Source organism: Tetrao urogallus, assembly GCF_951394365.1.
Source record: "Tetrao urogallus genome assembly, chromosome: 10".
Lineage (NCBI taxonomy): Eukaryota > Metazoa > Chordata > Aves > Galliformes > Phasianidae > Tetrao > Tetrao urogallus.
This window is the reverse complement of record NC_136823.1, coordinates 3616264-3639110: the sequence shown is the minus strand read 5'-3', so window position 1 is coordinate 3639110 and position 22847 is coordinate 3616264. Positions and strand designations below refer to the sequence as shown.

Below are 22847 nucleotides of genomic sequence, written 5' to 3'. Positions count from 1 at the left end.
TGAGATTTAATTCAGCTAAAATAGAGTTAGCCAATGTTGCTTTCATTCATGGCATTACTAGAGTCTATCCAAATAATCTTCAAAGTAAATATATATTGTATAAAACCCAGATCTGTTTGAATCCATGTGTCATCCAAAAAGAAAGAGAATAATAATTTTGCATTTTCCAGTACAAAACAAGTACAACACAAAAGAAATGAGTGGGTGACAGACTCAAAAGAAAAATATTTCATGCAACTGTACATACATATGAATGAAACATATGCTAAAATTCAGCATACGGGTCAGCAATGGAAACATGCAAGAAATTGTAGTAGGTTTTAATGTTCAATTTATACCCAAAATGTAATTGGTCTAATTGAAAAAGAATATATCTTCCAGAATTCTCCATTATGAGAGTCAAACTTGGTAAAAACTGGAAAAAGAGTTCTCCCTGGGAAACTGGTATTTGGTTGGGTTTTATTGAACCAGTTCACAACTGCCTTCCGTTAGAAGAAAACAAGCCGTATGTACATGTGTGTATGTTTTAAACAAAGAATATGCATTGAAATGGGGATCTGAACCATGAGAGAGAGATTCACAAGGGCAGTCAACCTCTAGCTCAGAGGGCTTTTAAGGAATGGAAAGCCTGAGGCTGGAGGATGTAATGTCATGGCACAACCAACCTTCAGGATTTTAGAGAAATTGCTGTGAAAAAAATGAAGTCAATTTTAATCCTTTTTTCGCAGTTTTCATCCTGTAAAAATATCATTACATAATCACTTAGAAGATTTTTGTCGTTTGATAGTGTTGTTGAATATCTAATATTTCCACAGCTGTGTTCACTATTATTCCTTTGAGAAAAATATGTCTTGTGGAAAAAAATAGGTCAACTTTTATATATTTTCCCTAGGAAGGGCTATCATATGAAAAGTTCCCACAGAGAAACATGGTTATATTTTGCTAATACTCCATGCAAAGCCTGGTGTTTTTCTGTGTGAATACTCCTAATGCTACACTTGGAACAATTTTTTTTATTCTGAATTGACAGAACTGCCTCAATATACTTGATAGAAAATGGTAAATTAGCCGATCTGTTTATCTGCACTGTGTTGATACAAAGACCGATCTAAGTCAGAATCTACACATTGCAGAAATTTTACCTTCAGTAACTATGCAGAGATCTGTGTCCTGTACAAAGAATAAGCAAAAATGAAATAAAATTTCTACCAAAGCACAGTAATCATTCACTAGTGGCACTAGGAAGTTCCTTGCAGCAGGTTAAAGAAGGTGTGTGGTGTTTGTGAAGGTGAGCATTTTAAATAAAGCCAGCATTTATGCTTTAAGTTACTTTAATTGAGAAATCCTTGAAACAAATCCATTTAATGAATGAAGCTGGGATGGCTCAAGCAGGCATTATTGCTTTGGGGAATTCACTTTACTTTTGAGAGTTTGTTCTCCTCTTGTAGGGAAGATGCAGGGTCTGTGTCATAGAATCATAGAATCACAAGGTTAGAAATGACCTGCAAGACCATCTAGTTCAACCGTCCTCCCATCACCATTACTGCCATAATCACTAAACCATATCTCATAGCTACTTATCCAGACTCCTCTTGAACACTGCCAGGGACGGCGACTCCACCACCTCCCGGGGCAGCCATTGCAGTGCCTGACCACTCTCTGAGAGGAAAAAGTTCTTCCTTATGTCTAACCTAAACCTCCTCAGGTACAACTTGCAGCCATTCCTCGGGTCCTGTTTGTTGCCTGGGAGAAGAGGCCAAAGCCCTCCTCACCACGACCTCCCTTCAGGAAGTTGTAGAGTGCAATGAGGTCTCCCCTGAGCCTCCTCTTCTCCAGACTGAACAATCCCAGCTCCCTCAGTCTCTCCTCATAAGACTTGTGCTCCAGACCCCTCACCAGTCCTTCTCCGGACACATTCCAGAGCATCAATGTCTTTCTTGTAGTGAGGGGCCCAAAACTGAGCACAGCAATCAAGGTGCAGCCTCCCCCTGCTGACTACAGAGGGATGATGACCTCCCTGCTCCTGCTGGCCACACCATTTCTAATGCAGGCCAGGATGCCGTTAGCCCTCTTGGCCACCTGGGCACACTGTCGGCTTATGTTCAGCCGAGCATCAACCAACACCCCCAGGTCCTTCTCTTCTTCACACTCACAGCCACCCATCCCCAAGCCTGTTGCGCTGCATGGGGCTGTTGTGCCCAAAGTGCAGGACCCGGCACTTGGCCTTGTTGAACCTCATCCCATTCACCTCAGCTCAGCGATCCAGCTTATCCAGATCCCCCTGAAGGGCCTCCCTACTCTCAGGCACATCGACACCATCTCCCAACTTGGTGTCGTCTGCGAACTTACTGATGGTGCACTCAATGCCCTCATCTAGGTCATCAACAGAGATATTGAACAAGATGGGCCCCAGTACCGACCCCTGGGGGACTCCACTTGAAACGGGTCGCCAGTTGGACTTAACTTCATTCACTAATACCTGCTGGGCACGGCCCTCTAGCCAGTTCCTTACCCAAATCATGGTGTACCTGTCCAGGCCACGGGCAACCAGTTCCCCCAGGAGAATATTGTGAGAGACTGTGTCAAAGGCTTTGCTGAAGTCTAGGTAGACTACATCAACACCTTTCCCTTGTCTACCAGTCTGGCCACCCAGTCGTAGAAGGAGATGAGGTTGGTCAAACACAGCCTGCCTTTCATGAACCTGTGTTGGCTGGGTCTGATCCCCTGGATGCCACGCACGTGCTGTGTGATCTTACCCACGATGATTTGCTCTGTAACTTTCCCTGGTACCGGGGTCAGGCTGACAGGCCTGTAGTTCCTCGGATCCTCCCTAAATATCCATTGCAGTTGGCATGCTTGTAGGACTGGATGTGACGTATGAGGCTGGAGCATCATTGCCTTTTGACATTCGTAGGAAAAGAGGATAGCTAAACCCCTGCAAATCCCAAACACCAGGCAAACATTCATACAACAGTCATTGCTACGTTGTTGTGGCATTGTACATTTCTCCATGCTGAAAAAAAAGCCGTTACTGAATATACAGCTTTGAAGGTAATGCCCAAAGTAAACCTCATTACCCATAAAACCGAAGCTCATAAACTGTGAGAATAAGCTACAAGGATAACTAGTTACAAGGATAGAGTTTTAGGGGATAGCTTTCCGTTGGCCTACAAATAGGTATCAGTGAAAGACAGAGCTGTGCTTCTAGATTTGGCGTGTGACTGAAGCAGGATTCATGCATGCTGTGAGGACTCACATACAGCAGCACAGCTCCCAGGTGGTGATGAGAGGTGAAGTTGTCAACAGCTCTCTAGCACACCTCCCTGTTCAAATGAGAAGCCCCTTCGTTTGTATCATGTAGTGTCATTGGAAACGTGATTCATTGCTGGGGAATTTTTAGTATGGAGTGAAGAGGCAATCATATATTGCTGCAAGAAATTTCACTGCAGTGCCCAGATTGTGTATTGGGAAACTTTATGAGCTCTGTTCACAGGCTGGAAGTTCTATTCAGCACCAGTTAGACAAGGCTCTGTACAAAGTGCTTAAGAACAGCTGTACTGGATCAGATCAGAGCTCATTTAGTGCAGACTCCTGTCTTTGGCAATAGCCAAAAATAGTTCCACAGACAAAGGGTGCTGCAGTTTATTATATTCCTTTGCTTTTAGTTTCCCTAAAGTAAAGTTGTGATTTTAAGACAGCTCCTCCGTTCAGCTTTGAGATTCATCTTGAGATAATTTGACTTTTTTATGCCTTACCCTTGAGGACTGCTCATTTATTGCGTGAAAAAGTTGACACTATAATGCTAGCAAGTCTGTTAGATTAGTCTTTCTTTACTAACTGGAGTATTTCAGTATAATAAAATGAATGATAATTTATCCTGGGTTGTTTTATAGTGTGACCAGAACTGTTTTACACAGTATTGACTATGTAAGTTCCTTCACAGAACAGTATATAAATGTTTTCACAAGGGTAGTTTAGTGAAGTAATAGCTGTTACAATTTGTTCATCTCGTATGAGCTATAACATAAGTTTTTGAAATGTCCTCTTTGGTATTCTCCATTCCCTTCTTCAAGCAAAAGGGAAAAAACATCTTTTTCCTTTAAAATTTATGGGTTTTGCCCTAAAGTGGGGTCGGGTGTCTATTAGCAAAGAACATGTAATGACACTTTATAGTTCACATACGGATAACACCAGGGGAATGTATTTCCATTGAATCACCGTAGCAGTTCTAACAAAACTGTAAAAATTGTTCTTGGTGGTGTTTGGGTGAGGCTTCTTGGTTCTTGAATCAGTGTGAAACTTTAAAGCACTGTGGTAATTTTCTAGGATAACAGCAACTAAATGCACAGTGATTACATGATTGCTTCTTTGTGTGGAAAAGCAGATCTGTTTAATACATCTTAGAGTTTTGTATTTGATGTCTTCCCTACTTTTAGATGGAAAATTTGTTCCAACATTTTTCCACAATATTTTGAGCCTTGCAACTGTTCATAAGTTGTTGACATCATTAAACCAGAGCTCTTATTTCATGTCTGCTATTTTTCCCCCCATTTAAAATGTTTTTCAATATGCCAGAGGAAATAAAATTAAAGCCTTTTACCTTGAAATAGAGAGTTTGGGATGTGATGGTAACTAGCTATAATAGAAGGGTAATGTTACTAAATAAGGAAGAGCAGCAGGGATCTCTCTTTGGTCCATTAGAAAACAGAGAAGTATGTCTTTTGAATGAGTCAAGCATATTATTATGAACTAGTTTTTTTGGATTGCTGTTTATACTTCTGTTACTTTTCAAGAAGGGCACTAAGGCTGTTGTGCAGACTGTCCTCCAAACGAGGAGGAGCTCATTTTGTTTCATGCCTTTAAACAGAAGTTACCCTTTGCAGGTTGTTTCAAACTAAAAAAAAGTCTAAAGAGGTACCTGTTGGCTCCATTGTGCCAGCAGCTTCCAATGAGTAGAAGCTTTCATGGATTACATTAGGAAGCTTCCAGCTTGCAGACTACCAGATATCTTACAGCTCTACAAATATGCAATCTGCAGGCTTGTTTGTTGAAAATTGCTTCATGTATACAGTTATCACAATTATCATGTAGGATTATTTTGGTAGTATTATTTCATATTTGTAACATTTTACTGGACGTAATTTTGTATTCTCTGGAAAAAAAAAAAACGTACATTCGAATGTAAATATAGAATTTCGAATTAGAAAATGTTTTCTCATTTAGAGAAAATGAGAGTTTAGGCTAGTCGACATTAGTATTACTGCACAACAGAGATGATCTGTTTGTTTTGTTGCCAGGATATAGCTGTTTTTAAAGTTTCCCCCATAAGAGAGATGTTACAATTTCATTTATTTCTTTCTGTAAAACAGCAGCCAAAACACGGGGAGAGAAATGATGAACTCGTGCTTTCCAGTTCTGATTACTGAACACTAAGATCTTTTTTCAGTATGTGCCAGTGTGATGCTTGCAGAATCGAAATTTGGGAATGGTGTCAACCACTGTCTGTTGTGCTATGTGAAACAGTGCCCTGGGTGACATTCAATTTGTTTTCTTGGGTCATTACAGAGCTGGAAGTCACGCCTCAAACCTTCTCTTGAGGCAAAGCTCAGTGATTTGTAACCTAGACAGGAGGAAATCTCTTCATTCTTTTTTCAGTTGAAATGGAAAATGGAGAACTGTGGAGAATGGTATGTACTGTGAGCTGTACGTTTTTGGGAATGCAAAGGTTCTAATGGCTGAAACATGTGGAATAATTAATAGTGCTCTCATTTCATGCAAGTGAGATGGCTATTGCTTTTCCGAAAAGTTTTTGAAGAAAGTGCCTGTACCTTGTATTAGAGGAAGCCTTGACTCTAGGTGTTGCCTCAAATTCAGAAAGCTATCCAATCCTCTGTGGTAACAGACTTATCTGCTGGACGCACTAGCAGTGCATGTCCCTGTCTGTCCGGTCTTAGCAACCTGCAGCTTGTTCTCACTTGAATCTCTGGGTCAATACAAATGCACCTATGTCTGCATCTGGAAAACAAGAGAAAGAAGAGCATTTCTCTGCATCCACCCACATCTGATTTTGGTTCAAAACAGTTGCTTGATTTGTGAGTTTGTGCTGACTGAATTTCTGCGGGCAGTCATGATTCCACCTGTGTAGGAATAACGTGGAGTCCCTCCAAGCATCTCAGCTGAGCTTCTTGTTGGACTAAAAGATCAAGTGGTGCCAACTTCCGTAAAATTTAGCAGATTTTTGAAGTATTACTGTTGGCTCATACAAAATGTTTCAATTCCTCAAGAACATTAAATAAAAATAAAGTTGTTACAGGGTTTGATCCATAGTATCTTTATAAAAGCCTTCTGAGACTGATAATGCTTTCACAGAGCTATATTCTAGTCTTAATGTCTTCTGAAATGTTTTCATTACAATGCAAATCTGCAAAAATGATTTACTCAAATATATTGCAGGGACTGCACAGTAACTGTAGGGTTGCTTTTTGTTTTGTATTTTTTGCTGCCTTTCGGATATTTACCGTGCAGGTGGTCAAAAGATTCTGAGTTTGTTCCCCTATTTTTCTGGACCAAGAATGATCAGGTCTCGTCTGTCTTACTGTCACAAGATATGCAATGGTTATCATCCTGTTCGCTTTGTTTATAAAATCCTTTGAGGTTCCCTGTTGCAAAATAGTAAGATTTATTCATTTTATAATAAAGCCTATTTTACCTTCATTGTAGTTTCTAATTTAGAAGAATGAACAGACTAAAACTGCTTGTGTTTGACATATGAAAATATTATCCAAATTTAATTTCCCATGTATTTTTAAGTGAGTATCCATCCATTTGTTGCATAACTTCTATGCCTTGACTTTTTTCCCTTTCTTGGTCTTCTGTCTCTGTTACTGCTCCGTTCTGACTCTAAAATTGTTTTCCTTCAGTCTCTCTGTTTCTGCAGCATTATGTTAGCATCATAACTTTAAAATCATGTTTTGTTATCAAGTGCTTCTTGTATGAGCAACTTATGATAGCATGATGCTAAATAAGCTTGACATGCATTGTATTACGTGACCAGAGGAAAAAATCTTAGACAAAAGATTTGCATAAAATCCAGTTTTATGATATCTTAAAAGTGAAAAAGCACATATTGGAGATACAAATCACTACAATATGACTTCTGAACATACTTGACCAAACAAAACATCCAAAGCAATTGTTTTACAGAAGTCCACATACCTTAGGAATGTTTCTTACATGGAGCTTATATTTTGACTCCCTGCACAATGGTAACGCTGTGCCTTGCAGGTGATTTATTTGGATGAGAGAACTTTGACTTTGAACTATGCAATTTTGTGTTTATTGTTGTTGTTTAGCTTCAGAGAAAATAGAATTCAGGAAGTTTCTGTATATTTTCTGTGTATTCTGTGTATCTCTGTATCTGGAATGAGCTGAAATGTCTGTGTTTTGAGGGCAACCACCTTTGCTGTTAAATGGCCACGAACAATGTATTTATGCTGATTACACAGAGTGTTTGCTGGCAGAAGATTGAGATATTTGGGAAACCATTTTCAGAGTGAGGGAAAGAATTACAGTTCGGTAGTTGGTATGTATCCCCTGAGGGTTTGTATGGTATGCAGTTGTTTACAGCTTTTATGTGCCTTTTAAAATGTCCCAAATGTCAAAATGTCAACATTTTAAGCCATTTCATCCTTTGTTCCCATCCATTCTGAAGAAGATATAATCAAGCAGCAAAAACCTATAGTACTGGGGAAAAAAAGAGTAAATGTTGTTATTTCTTGCAGAATAGCCCAAGAAAAAATGGAAAGTAATTGCATGAAAAATAATGACCTGTCAGTCACCTCTAGTCGTTTATTGTCAGCAGCCCACTCTTTCAGGAAAATACTGTTGAATTTAGTGAATTTGGAAGCTGTTGAAATTACTTTCAATTTTCATGGAATATATTCTTTAAAAGAAAAATATTAACTGTTTTCTGTCAAAAATTTAGACCACTTTATAGAAAGAATGTAATACTAAAGTTGGAGCAGAATATTAATTTTGTTCGTTTTTAAATCTTTGAGAGAATAAACCAACTTCTAGGGAAACATCCAACTGTAAGTACGTATTTGTATACTCACGTGGACATTAATATCAAATATAAAATTGAAATGGCTTCATCAGTATTGTCTCTAATGGGGTGATTTAAGACTATCAGTAAGATTTCAGTTAACAACAAACTGGATTTTTGAAAGTTTCAAGAATATCTGTCCAGTCATCAAAATAGACAACGTGGTCTGGGCAGTGTAAAAATCTGAGCCAAGTAAGGATTGTCCAAGCGAAGAGGACCAACCACGCTTTTTTCTTTTTTTTCTGTTTGAAAAGACAAAAATAATAATCCAGGCAGAAGTTAATTGCTCTAACTTGTCAAATTCCATGTTTGAAGACTGGAAGTTTTCATTGTCCCATGTTTTGAAAAGAATTGAATGCTTTTCCAACGAAATTTCAGATGGAAATTGGGTAGGAGATTTTCTCTATTACCGCGTGCGTATTAAGAAATTTGATTCTTGCACTACAGAATGTTTGTAGTTCAAGGTCTTTCATTGGAATCGATTTTGAAACTAATGACACCATTTAAAATGGTTTAAATTCAGTTAATCGGATCAGATTGGACCAAGCTGGCTGCTGAGCTCTATTCTCTTCTGAAATTTGGTGTTGTGGGGCTGTGTCTGAGGTCACAGTTTTGTCTACTGTATTTAAGTAGAAGTTTTGTTGGTAGAAATAAAGATTTGACGGGTTTGAGCTTCTGTTTTTACATTTAATATTTGCATAGTGGAACAATATTAAGAAATACAATTCTACCTTCGGTAAATAATGTCTTCTATCTTATTTGTAGTAGTAAGGGGGGTTAGAGAGAAATAAGCAGGCATGTTAGTGGCAGAGAATAAATAAACCTGTTTTTCTAGAAAGGCGTTCTGCAGTGCAAAAGTTGGGTATTTATTTGGTCTTCTGTGGTTTAAGAACAACGCTGCAGTAGGATCTTATGCATGAGAACGAATGTGGTGATAGCTGTCTTGTGTTGATGTAATTGTTCTCAAGATGAACGTGTTCCAAACGTGAATCTTCACCCTCGTCCTCTTCACTGTTGTAGTGAACATCATCATCGTGGAGGTGGGTCCTGCAGATGCGTTCTGGAGGGACCGTCCTGTGACAGTGTGGGAGGAATTTGATTGATTAAAACAACTCGTAACTTCTTCATTTAATTTAGAAATGCAATTTATTAATATTTCAATATGTTTATCAATATGTTTTTTTAAGTAATCATTGAAGACTTTTGGAAGTCATTCTTCCTTAGATTTTCCCCTTGCATTTTCTCATTTATATCATATACTTTTTTTGAGAAAAGTATTGCCAAGTTGCATGAAAGCGTAAACTTTCTGCATGACATACATAAACCCCTTTTACTTTGTTTTGAAAGGAGAGTAGAAAGGAATTAAAGAAAATGCCTGACTTCACAGCTGGAACTGACTGAAAAATGCTCAAAAGACTTTCAGCTGAAGATTCTTTTCTGTTTTTGTTGTTTCTGGGCTTTTTTGGTGAACTGTTGGGTCTGCGGTTCGAGAGCAGCAAGAAAGAGATGTGCTTTGCTGTGTGCATCCAGTTGTGGCTGCCTTGGTGGGAATGTGGCCCAAGCAACATTAGAGATTGCTTTTCTAGAGAGAACTGCTGCTCAGCATTTCTGTAGCATTTTCACAAATAGGATAAAGGGTGAAACTGTAGTTTTCTCCCTTTATGTGCAGAAGAAATACTGCAGTGGAAGACTCAGGATTTAGCTCCTCCTTCAAAATTTACGAGATGAATTATTTACTAAATGCGAAAAGCTCTGGAAAGAAAGCATGTCTGGTAAAACTTTCATGACATTAAGCTTGCATTTACCTTATTTTGTTGTTGTTTAGTCTTAGAAAACGTAATTTTCTCATTTCTCCAATTCCAAATGGTACAGACTTTAAATCATTGTGATCCAAAAACAACTCTCTCAGAGAGTGGTATGCTCCAAAAAATGACACTGGATCTATTCCATCATCAGTAAGTTTGTTGAAGGACAGGTAGAGATACTCCAAACCTGGCTTCATATGACCAAAGACATATCCTGGAATCCTTTCAATCTGATTTCCTATAAGTATCAGGTGGAGTAAAGATTTTGGCAGGTAGGAGGGAACGTGATACAGCTTATTGTATGAGAGATCAATTGATTCCAGGTTTCTGCATGAAAGGAGAAAGAAAATGGGACAGAAACATCATAGCGTGCTGCATTATTAATGCTACATTCTGTACAAAATGACAGACAGGAATGAGTAGAGATTGCTTGAACAGAGGAAACTGGGGAAGTAGTTTGTGATTTAAAAGCACTGAGAATTGCAATTAAAAATTATGTCAGGATATTCATAATAAGCTTGGACATTTACTGTTCCTCTCATTGGCCTGGATTTTTAAGTTTTATTCTAGATCCCATCTGAAACTGTAGCACTGTGTGAGTGGCTGCTTCAGCATCATTCCAGAAGCTGTTAGTAAAGGCATGGTTCTTTTCAGATGAAACTGTGTGTGAATCCAGAAATGAACTGTGGCTTACAGGCTATGGCAAGGCATGCTATGTGACTTCGCAAGTAATTTCCCTTGGAAACTGCTTGTGTGCTCCATGAACTTTGAGTAGTGAAACTGTAAGTATCATTAACTTCTATGTGACAGAAGAGTGATTTGGACTGCAGGCTTATTTTAGTGAGAATCATTCTTCTGAACTTCAGAATCATCCCACTGTTTCTGTAATGAAGCCTACTTAATTATTGAATGTTCAGATGGTTGATGACATGCTCTGCTCCTATTCTGCTCTTGCACGATAGGAATGCACAGTCTTCTCTTTGTTTACTTTTGCAGTTTTTAATCTAACATGAAATTAGGCTAGAACGACATTTAACTATTTTTAATTACCTCTGAGATAATGATTTATTGATTCGAAATTATAATTGTATAGAGTATTATTGGTAATATTCGTTTTTGATTGAATAATCAGAAAAAAAGTGTTTACTCTTCATGTTAATACAGCACAGATTTGAGATGTTAAGGTAATTTTTGTTTTAAAGTTGACAAAATATTTCCTAGATTATACAATTTGTGGAAAGGAAATTAAGAAAAAAATAGACAATTAGCAAATTGAAAGATAATATAAAGTTAAAAGTTATGACATATAACTATTAATTTCATTATCTGACTCACTCGTAACAGAAAGAAATAAAGTATTTGAAATGTTTTATACTCACTCTTGGTTTATCCAAGCCAAAGGTGCTATTCTGTGTTCTTCTAATTTGTTGTGCTTTAGCACAATGACATTTATTTTTCTTGTATGATTAAAGCAAATTTCTGACACTTCTTCAATTTGATTATTTTCAAGGTATAGCTCCTATAAGTGCATTTAGAAAGAAAATTTGTGAAAGCAAAATATGCTCTTATTTCCCATTGCAAAGTAAAAAGGTAGTTGTTAAAGGTCCTTCGTATTACGTGGTAAATATTTTAATTTGTGGATAAAAAGCAAATAATCTGAACCAGAGTTTGTAGACGTAACACAACTTGTGGTAAACAGTGATTTTCAAAGCAGATGGTTTTCCTCATTTGTGAGAACGCAGATTGCTTTGAAAGATGAAACAGAATAGCAGTGCTTTAATTTGTCCTGCCAGAAGTTGCATGCTTTGTGATGAGGGATTGATGAGATTGATAGGAAGCAGGTAAATATGTGTATTTCTTCTTCTGGAAAGCCAGTAGTGGGAAAAACATCACAAATTTTTACTTTCTTAATATACTTGATGGGTACCAGTGAGCTTTGAAACTTTTAAATTTAAAGGAAAATTAAAATGTTAATGTTTTACAAAGCTTAGTGCTTTGAGTCTGCAATGTATCAAAAGTATGTTTTACAAAACCATAGATTGACTTCCCAATGCCTTGTAAAGGAAGATAAACATGTCACAAACCAAAAGTGAGCAACAGCTGAAGTATGTATAGGACCTGAATAAACAGGAACAAACAAAAGAAGTTCAAACTCTGGCAGGGGAATGGGATAGGAGACTCCTGGAAGAAGAAATTTTATCATTAAAAATCAAGGGAGGATGAAATTGTTCAGGGCAGGAGTCTTGTTCAGCCCCTCCGGTTCTGGAGGAATTCTGCAAAGGTTTGGAAAATTGAGACATAGAACAGCCAAAAAAATAGAAGAGGACAGTTAGCCATAGGCATCAAAAGAATGTTTTTATTTTCTCTCTCTCTCTGAGTCTATACAACCTTGGTTTCTTCAGTTTTTCACTATGAAACAGGCTTTTCTAGTTTGGTCGTTATTCTTGCTGCTCTCTCATGAATAATTTTTTTTTTAAAACTATCTCTATTAGATTATGACTGTTGCACAGATGAAGAGGCAGAACTGATGGTTTTAAATGTTAATGTTCTTGCAGCCATGGTATTTTGTGAGAGCATACAAGAGAAATTCGGACTTGAGACACCCTACTGGGACGGAGTCAGTGAATAAATACGTTTCTATGAATAAGAATTAGTGTACCTCGAAACAAAATCACACAGTTTGGACCAACTTTTTCTGATGATAGTAAATTAGGGAAAGAAATAACAGTTACTGAAAATGGATGAAAAAATAAAGCTGTTTTTTTTTTTCTTTTTTGCTTTACCTCAAGTGTGGTGGGAAGGCCTTGAGGGATAATCCTAAACTTATTTCTTCCCAGTCGCAAATAAGAGAGGCTTTTCAAGGGGTAGAAGGCCAAAGGACTGACGTTTGCTTCACTGAGTTTATTTCCTTCCAATTCCAAGGTGACCAGGTTCTTTAAACCTGAGGAGAAAAGGTTTGAAGTTCTGTTAGTGACTGCCATCTCAATCTAGTTAATTTTAAGTTTAAAATTTACCCATCTTAGACATCACAACGATCGCAGTAATGAAAAATCGTAATGTCTTCCTGAATGGATTTAAATTCATTATCTCATTGTCATAGAATTGTATTTTTAATTGGTTTAGTGCAAAATGAGGTTTTTCAGCTGCAAGAGCTGTGGGTAGTTCTACCCTTTAGGCCTCATTACTCAATCAGCAGACGCTTGCAATGCAGCATTGGAGCTGACCTCTGTGCAGTCAGTTGCCCAATGATCCCCAGTCTCCACTCACTTATGTGACAGTGGGTACATCACCCTTGCTTACTCATACCTTCCCCTCCCAGCTGGATGCCATTCAACCATTTGCTATACCAAGTGTTGAGAGCTCTTCACAGATTATATACTGTTCCTCTTCCTGAAGGAACAGACCACGTAGATCTCAGACATCCAAATGCAGGCCACAGAAGAAAGCTCTGATTGGTGTACGTTAACAAGAAATACTATTTCATAAGAGGTTCCTCATTCACAAAGAAACCTACTATTATGCTTGGTTTTGTTTTAACAGAAGCTTTGATCATTTCAAACTAAAAGGCTCTTGTAGCCTGTTGGCCTACATTTCCTTTCTCAGCTCCAGCATTTATATTGCTCCACAGAGAGCTATGTCACCAAACCATTCCAGTTTCCATGGGGACCCTTTTGGCAGAAGAGGAAAGGGATCAAAAAGTTCAGCTGAAGTTATGGCATGGATCAGCCCACATTTAGCTTTGCTAAAAATGGTTGTGAGTTGCTCTGATTATGAGACACAGAGTGGTCAGATTACGGTTCAGTAATGAAGGTGTCTTCAACACACTCCAAATCAACCTCTACTTAGTAACCATAAGCCTGAAGTGTTACTTTGTTGAGTGGTGGTTCCCTAAGAAGGGAAAATGCAATATTTCAAAACTCAGTCATGCAAAACTTTTTGCTTTTATTTTTTGCCTTATGGAAACATGGCACTCTCATTATATCTAATCAGATGTGCTTGTTTGAACAGTTTGCTTTCCAAATGTATCTTTTCATGTGGTTGGTATTATTTTCCTAGATACCTTGCAAGGCCTCTTCATCAATGGCATGGAGTTGGTTGTCATTTATTTTTATTTCTTCCAAAGTTGATGGCAGTTCAGAGGGAATATGTACCAGCATGTTTCCATCCAAATACAAACGCTTCAGCTTTTTCAGGGTCTCAATTAAAAGGATGAGTAAGAGAATACAGGTCATGAAGGTGTAAATTACATGGGTAAACATACGTTATGATCAGTTACCATTTGAAAACTTCTAAGCAGCAGTGCAGTAATGTGTAGTGCTTCTCATGAGTGCTTAACATTTAATGCTTGGTTTACGTCATTTAAAAATCTCTAGTTATTCCTGATTGCAAGAGAAATTCCTTGAAATAGCCAAGTTTTAACTGCATTGTAAATATACAGTGATTACTTAGATAAGTTTTAGATCCAGAGAATTAAAACTGGAAAAACTTCAGGTATTATTCAGCCATAAGATAACAGAGAAGTTGGGCTTTCTTACCTTGAATGCACGTGGACCAATGCCAGAAGAGGAAATATTATTTTTACTTAAATCAATCCATTCCAAATTAGGTATCCCATTGAATGCTTCATTGGAGATGGTGGTAATAGTGTTTCCTAGGAAATAATTCAATAACGTAGTTTGGGTTATGAAGTACAGTATGTGTTGAGTTGTGTAGTGTTGTACATATAAAAATATAACACTATTTTATTATGTAAAATATTTGTGGATATCTATATTCATATTAATGTTTAAATTCTAGTGTAAGCAAATTAGCATATCTTAGCAGTTATAATTTATGGCGTTAAGAATCCCAGCTGTAAAGTAATTAATACATTTATATGACAGGAAATTACAGTGTATTAATGCTACTGCTGACTGAATATTAGGTAATATATAGGTAATATTAATTTAAGAGAACAAATAATGTAAATTACACCCACTAATTACCTGTAAGGTCTAGACTTGTTAGGTCTGGATCTGAGATAGGTGGTATTTGTGTAAGCTTGGCGTTAATACAGCTTACTGTGGATTCTGAGGTGGAACACGCAGCTGGCAAAGGAGGAGCTTCTATCGGAGGAACAGGAATGGGGAAAGTTCCATCATCTTCATCACTTTCGTACTGTTCCTCTGCATCTCTCTCTCTTGTTCTTACTCCTTGCCTCTTCTTTATTACTTCTTTTTCAAGTTGCAGCTCTTCCTCTTCAAACAATCTCCTTCTTTCTTCATCCTTTGTTCCATCGGGCTTCTCTTCCTTCTGATGAGCTTTATACTTCTGTTGATTTTTTTTGCCTTTCTTTTTTCTCCTCTTCTCACCCTTCTTATGAACCTCGTTGTCTTTAATCTCTACCACTTCTGTTCTAAGCAGTTCATCCATTTCAGTTTGAGTATGTGCAGATGACAGCACGTTGGGGTTGTTGTCGAGGTTGTTGGGTTCTGGCGAATCACCAGACAATTCAATTATATCATCCAGTGAAACAATATTTGAATCCAATGAGGAGGCTGACCAGGTAATGAGAATTAAAAAAACAACAACAACAACAAAACAATCTGTTACAGTTTCAGTAATTATTCCTTTCATATAGTAAAAAGATGGTCACTGTAGAATGACAGTATTCTCCTCAGGTGATGAGTCAAGAAGAATGAAAATATTCCTTTATATTCCTGCTTGACAGAGGAGTCAGTCTGTGCTGAATGATTAAACCAGCTATGCAAAACCTTCTGTGGGTGGGTATGACTCCCTGCATTTCCAGAACAAAGGGTGAAAATTTGAACATAGCCTTTCTTACCTTCCTTTTTGAATTAGTATACCTATTTATTCATTTACTTATTTTATGTTGGTGCAGGGTTCTAAAGAGGTAAAAATACAATTTGCCGGGAATGACAGAAAGGGAATTTGAATAAAACTCAAAAAGGCTACAGCTGGTTCTCCTGTGCAAGGGACTGCCAAGGGTAGAGATGGATGTAGATGTAGAGTAACAAGGGAAAGGTATTCACTCAATTACCAGAGGTTTCACTTGCCCAGCAGGGCAATTCCAGTAAAGAGAGTTTAATTGTTTCAAATAACTTCTTGTTCTTCAGTTAATTTCTGTTGTGTCTCAGTGCATTTCTATGTGTGTGTGTGTTGCACAGCTGCACAGACAAAGAGGCTAAATATTTGTACAGTAAGAGAAGGTTAGGTATGGGGAATGGGAAAAAGAAATCACAGTCTCCTCTATTTTTCATTTAAAAAAAAATGCTTTTATATAATTTCTTCAGTGAAGCACAAGTGTGATCGTCGTCCTGTTGTTTCTCTTAACTTTCCTCTCTGAAGTCAGCTAGGTGCACGTGTTTTTACACTTTCCACAAATATTTACCAGACTTTACCAGACTTTATGTTCGTGAGTGCTAGTGGTTAATTATCAATCCTTTGTAAGAAAAAGTGGGATATAAAATGTAACCGGATGTTTTCTTTCTTGATCTATTTACCAGATTTTTATACAGGGGAAGAAAAGCAGAAAAGGGGAAAAATAGAAATAAAATGATCTTCTTTGCATATTCTCTAAAAATTAAAACAAACTCACCTAGAGCTGCTCTTACCACATAATTCAGGGCTTTTTTTCTCTACAGAAGTATTAGGTGTACCAGGTAATCCTTGATATTATTAAGTGTATATTTTATGTAAGGTTTTGCTTGAGATAGTTTTAAAATAGTAAAAATATGTACTATACCAGTATCAGAACAAACTGGGCAGCATTCTCCTGCAGGTATGATGGTCTGGGGACATTTCAGCGGATGGCACATGGTCGTGTCACAGATCACTTCTCCTTTTGAACAGAGACATGTAATGCAGGGCTTGGGAGACCAGACAGCTTTATCGAACATGATCATCCCATTAGCTGTGCACTGCCCCTTCTTTCCTACAAGAGACAGAAAAAACGGAGTTAAATAGCTTAAACAGAATTACAAGCAACAGTGTTTATTTAAGACTTTGCAAAAAAGCACTGCTATTTTGTTCACATCTTGAAAGCACATGAAATACTCCCTATTCTAAGTATCTTATGCTTATCCCTTGGTTTTCTTGACCTTATCGTCTTCGGCTCATTAGCAGTCTCTAATCTCTCCTTGATTCTTGGCCTCAGCTGTGAAGGCAGCCAAGGGGGAGAAACACAATTAAGGTGTGTGTAGCTGTTACCTGCTTACAGCTTCCTGTCAGCAGAGTGCAGGCTTTCTGTCCCTCTATCTGCTCGCCCCTTTCAGGCAGTTGCCATAACCGTTCATTTCCTTCTCTTCCTGGCCAGCTGATGAAAAACCCTACCAGCTTTGTCTTCTGGAAAAGCTTTTGAATTCAACTTCAGAGATATTCTTGAAACAGGAAAATTAGATCTAAATGGTGAATGTCTGAGAGTCTTGTGCATGGCAGCTCCTCTTTCCTCCCCATCCTTAGAAATCAGAAGCAGAAATCACAGACTTCAATGAAAGCTGTGCATAGATTGAGTGGAGAAAGAAGCAAAAGTTCTCTTCATCACAGTGATATTAAAACAAATCATGCAGAACATGAGAATAAGTTTTTCCAGGTCTCCCTTTGTTTATCTCTTGTGCGAATGACGTACCCACTGATGTTTTGTATGCTGAATGAGAAAGCTTTCTTAAGGCTCTGTGGAAGCAGGAGGATGTCAGTATTCACTGTATAGTGACTGTTCACAGGCTTAATGCAAGGAAAATCTGTTCTGTAACAGCTTGTAAGATGGCAAGCATCATCTCTCCTTGTACCTTTCTTTGTCTGAAAAAAAAACCCACCTCTTTGCTTAGAAAATAGCCAGGTTTGTGCAACTTCTTGTACTAATAAGTACCTTCTCCAAGGATTCTGAATGTGAACCTAATGAAAAAGAGATTTCCTTGGAGTAGTATTTGAATATTCCAGGAAGAAATGTATAAAGATTGCAAGCTACACTCATATATTCAGTAGGCAAATTGTTCAGGGAGCATGAAGAGACTGCTCCAAGTCTCTCTCTTTCCTTCCAGTGGTGGAATCTACCTCAGCAAATATTTCCCAAGGCAGCTGTCATTCAGGCTCCAGGATAAACACTGTGCTTTAGCATGACGTTTTTGTTGTGGGATTTTTTTTCCTTTTAAGCAAGGAAAGGCCAAGACAGAGATTCTTTATCCCATGCAGTTCTTTTGCTATTTGCAAGCATGCTTCTGAACCTAGTGAGAAACTCTACTGAACACATCTTCCTTTTCTCTGCCTAATTAATGAAATAATGTATTGCTGAGGGGTTCATTTCAGGCTGAAGTTTCTTTGCACTTTCCTGTGTACAAAGAGAAAATTTCCTCTTTGTTTAGGGATGGTTTGACTTTCTCCTTCAGCCAGTATAAATATTTTCCAATACAGTGGAAAATTTTTGTCTCAACTGAGTTCACATGTGAGAGGCTTGTCTATAGATAGACAGTGTCTCTGTAAGGATTGTGTGCAGCATTAGTTGCCCCACTATCTGCCTGGTCCATGCTTGGTTGTTCAGTTGTAAAGGGAGAGCATTCAGGATTCTCCATAACCATCCTGGCAAGATCCCTATATGATTCAAATAAAAGCCTGAAATATTTCTGATATTAATATTTAACTCAAAATCCGTCATTTTGTGAAATCCTTAAAGGCATTTCAAGTCTCAACTTCATAAAAAGGTATTCCTGTTGTTCATATCCTGTTGCATATGAACTTGTCTTCTGGGATAGAGGTTATCAGATTCATTCTGTGATTGGCTGATAGAAAGGGGGAGGAATTAAAAATTTGCATTTGTGATTTTTGAGGGGCCGATTAGTCCAAGCTGTGTATGTATGGCTTCTGCTGCATAAAGTTCTGCTCTCATTAACTCAAGCCATGTTAACTGAAGGATATGAGTTAGCCCAGGGCAGATGTTACTTGGCTGTAAGTCCGTCACTGTTTGCTTCTTCCTGTCTTCTGTTTTTTATGTGCTTGCCAATAAGCCACTATTTTTGTTTGAAATAATCTGCAAAGGAAACGCATGCCTTTGGAATTCACATATGAGAGGGAGTAAAGACTGGGTTGAGATTCCCCTTAAACTACCTATCCACTGAGTAACCTCAGTATAGTAGCATGCGTAGGAAGAAGTGAGATTTATGAGATGTTAGGAATAATGCCACCGTGTACCTGTGATTCTCTGCTTAATAGGGAAACCATAGTCCATGGCGGGCAAACAACTGAGTTGTTTTATGTTGTGGTGAATTGTTTGATTTGAGTTTGTGTGATGTTTATAGGGAGGAAAGAGAGATGTCCAGCTGCCGTGAAACCTCTATTTAAGCTGCTAATTTTCAGCCTGCAAATTCTATTTGTAAGTTGTTTCTTTTTTCAGGCTTCTAACAGCAGATTAAGTAGCTAGAAGAGTGAAAATTTGGTTCTGGTCTTTGGATTGCATTTTTTTTCTGTTTTGACACATGATTAATAGTAGTGTTCTATTATTTAATAGGTTCTGTTTTTTCCAAATCTGACATTAACTTGCAAAAATCTTGAACTTTAAAAGCTAGACTGAAAAATACCTTGTGGTTGAAGTCTTTGGCATGTAAGCACAAGTCTTTTAACCTTTGGAAATATGGTGTAAATCCAGCATGAGGTTCCAAATAAAATGAGTTCAGTGGTTTTAGCTCAGCTTTTGGATGGGAGTCCACATAGAGGGAAAGAAACGAGGAGGTGGCGGGGGAGGGACCATGCATTATTTCAGCATGACTGATGGTCTCTGATAGACTGGAATATCTTACATAAAGTGTATGCTATTTATGTGGTATTTTCCTCTGTTTAACTTTAAAATACATTTTTAATTAAACAGTTTATATGAGTGGTATTTTAGTATGTGTTAAAATATTACAGTCAAGAGTTTTTCTAGTTTCCCAATTAAAACTCCTTACTTAAAAATATTTTGTTTGAAATGGGAACCTCCTCTAGGGCTCCTGCTTTAGCAGAGGGGTTGGACTGGATGATCTCCAGAGGTCCCAGCCAACCTACAGTTCTGTGACTGACCTAGAGCTCATGCCTCATGTGATGCACTACAAAGCATTCTGCCTATAGAAATAGAGTATTGTTTTATGGAGAAAAGAGGTAACCAGGGCTTTCCTGTTTTGTTCATAAAATTGCATATGATACTTTTATTTCACGTGTGACCTTTCAGTGCTGGAATAGAAGTTTTTACACCTTTATATCATTCATGAGCTGTTAGTGGACATGCCCCTGTACTGGTGGTGTTTCACAGTACCTCAGTGTCTCCTCTTCAACCTTTGAACTTCTTGCTACGGAAAGAAATGAGGCACTGTATTATCTCCATGATTAATGAATTGGTTACAAATTGGATTTTCAACATGGAAACGTAGTATTCAGCTCTTCAGAATACATCTATTTTTAGACTCTTGTTGAATCTTAATTTCCCATTTGTGACATTGTGAAGTTGCAAACATTGTAGAGCAAGACTTCTCTCTTCCCTTACTGCATCAAAGATCAAAAAGATACTTAACAACTCTCTGTTTTCAAGCACTTGCTAGTCCTGCATTCTATGAGGAGTCTGTAGAGCGTCACGCTACAATTACTGGGGTAGGTTTTAGTAAAGACCAATGAAATTATTATTGTTTTGGTGTTTTTTAAGACATAAAGTTCTCATGCAGCTATTACTGTTATTGCTTTATTTACAAAGCCAATAATTATTCCCAAACTATTGCACATAGATGCTGTTTTTCAAGCACGACAAAAGTTTAAGAGCTTAATAGTTGTGTTATTGGTGTTAGGGCCTAAGTGAAATGTTGTTAATTAACTTAGGAGGTGAGCAGGGAGTTCTTCAAAATGGCCTTCAATCCTCCTACACATTTGAAGTTATGAAACTATTATTCCAGCTAAATTTGTATTAGATGTAATGGAGCAAGAGTGCAGAAAATATTACTGTGATGTGGCTGAGTAGGCTTTTCTGTAAAGATTAAGCATAGGAGATTAAAAAGCTTCCTATACTAAACACAAAATTACTATAAAAGGCTGTAAAATTAGGTTAGAAAAGGTAACGAGGTCTTACTTCAGTGTGTGTTCCAAGTAGAGCTGAAGCAAAGCTTTAAGGAGTTTAATCTGAAAACAAGAGAAATTTAGCCCAATCCAAGTAGTAGAAGTTCAATTCTTACCTGGTAAGACACTGTAACTGGATTCATGTCCACCCAAACCTATGAGCGAGTCAAATACTCCCACGACACCATCATCAATGTTAATGAGAGGTATGCTGGGTGCTGCAGGAGCTGGAGGCTTCATCCTCGGCTGTCTGAGGAGCCGGCGCCCTGCGTAGGAGCCCTTCCTCAGCCCTCTGTGTCTCATTCTTCTCCTTTGCCTCCTAAGGGCTGCACTTGTTTCATTTTGTGACAGATCAATACACAGTGAAACAAGCAGGAAATAATAGATGAATGACGAGGCCTGCATGTTTTTGAGTGGCTTGGAAAGAGTCCTGAAATGGGGAAAAAGTAGACAATTAGCTATCTGGAGAGCTTTATTAAGACGTCAGAAACATGGCGTACCACTTAAAGCAAGAGGACCAACATATGGTACATCCATATAACCAAGTTTCCTCTTGGAAACAAATTGCCCTGAGACCTCATTTAAGCAGTTTAACCTTTGTGTTCTCTGTGCTTGTGCACAGCGCTCAAATTCAGTCATGCAATTGGACAGAGAGAGAATTTATCAGCTGACTGCTGTGTGAGTCAAGTTGAGCATAAAAGTGTATCTTTTTCAATCAATATTAATCATTAATCTAAAAAGATGGTAGTTTTGCATTTGGGGGTTGCATTTTTACAGGTACTTCAGATGCACAGAGCCAGCAGGCATTTCTAGTTTAGCAATTGTTGCTGCTTCCAGCAAGAGAGTTCCTGAGAGCTATAAATTTTCTGCTTTATTTTGGTTGTTAATATTTCCTTCATGTTGCTGAAACTTCTGAAAGCTTTTATTAATTGCATGTAGTCTAAAAACGATGGGTTGCGTTCTGCATTTACTTTCCAAGAAATTGAGAATGACTGCATATCTGGAGCCTTCTTGCATTCCATCACTTACACTGCACGTACTGTCACCAATAGGTGGCATTCCAGAGCAGAGCGCTCAGGACCCAGCAGTATGCAGGGGAACAACGTGAGGCATGGCTGTGCCACTGTGGTAGCCAGTCTGTGCGTGCCCAAAGTTAATACTGATTATGATAGCATCATTTTTTGAGAAAGGAAACTCTTGTCCTGTGACCTCTGTAACTGAGACTAAAGACACCGGTGTTCTTGTAATGCTGAGAGTTAACGAGTGCTGATGAGAGTTGGAGATTTGGAGCACCTGGTCATTGTGTCTCAGACACAGCTTACAGTATGTCCATGGTTTTTGTCTAAGGAACTCTAAAGGGGATTCAAATGGCTTTTTCTTAATGTTTCTCAGCCTAGCTTTATGTGGAGCTTTTCACCTTGGAGATACTCGTTGTATAAACGCTAGATAGAAATGCAAGTAGATACTGTGATTCTGCCTGAATTTTTTTTTGTTGTATGTTTTTAGGCCCTTTGATATTTCCTGCTTCATATAATGGGTTAAGGTCTTGGGACAAGTTTCCTAGTTTTTTCTGTGACATAAGGCATATTGGGATTTTGTGCTTTTGATGCTTTCCGTGGCATAATTCTCATATTCTGTTTTCAAACGTGAAGTTGGCAGTAGATGAGCTTATAAACAACATAGTTTTACTCTTTCCCAGTACTGTAGTTTTTATGTTCAACTGATTTAATTTTAAAGTATTGCAGCAAATATATATTTACTTGCAGATTTTTATTAAGCTAAGCCAATACTCCCATATTAAGAGAACTTGAGATGGAGGTGTCTCACACAGGTTCCTACAAAGTCCCCTGCAAGCAAAACAACCCGGGCTG

At 38.0% G+C, this 22847-nt stretch overlaps 2 protein-coding genes across 4 annotated transcripts in view; one reads left to right on the top strand and one right to left on the bottom strand.

The window, feature by feature from the left end:
* Positions 1 to 22847, top strand: part of CENPP (centromere protein P) — a gene marked incomplete at both ends in the record, with an annotated part of 116417 nt that overhangs the window by 72290 nt on the left and 21280 nt on the right. The gene's annotated exons all lie outside the window — the stretch shown is intronic.
* On the bottom strand, positions 8971 to 21381 carry ECM2 (extracellular matrix protein 2; the record flags this gene model as incomplete). The annotated part of the gene is made up of 9 exons (XM_079540259.1): positions 8971 to 9178; positions 9910 to 10236; positions 11289 to 11428; positions 12693 to 12850; positions 13970 to 14105; positions 14445 to 14560; positions 14895 to 15446; positions 16655 to 16843; positions 21093 to 21381. 9 exons carry the CDS (start codon positions 21379 to 21381, stop codon positions 8971 to 8973), a joined length of 2115 nt encoding a protein of 704 aa, XP_079396385.1.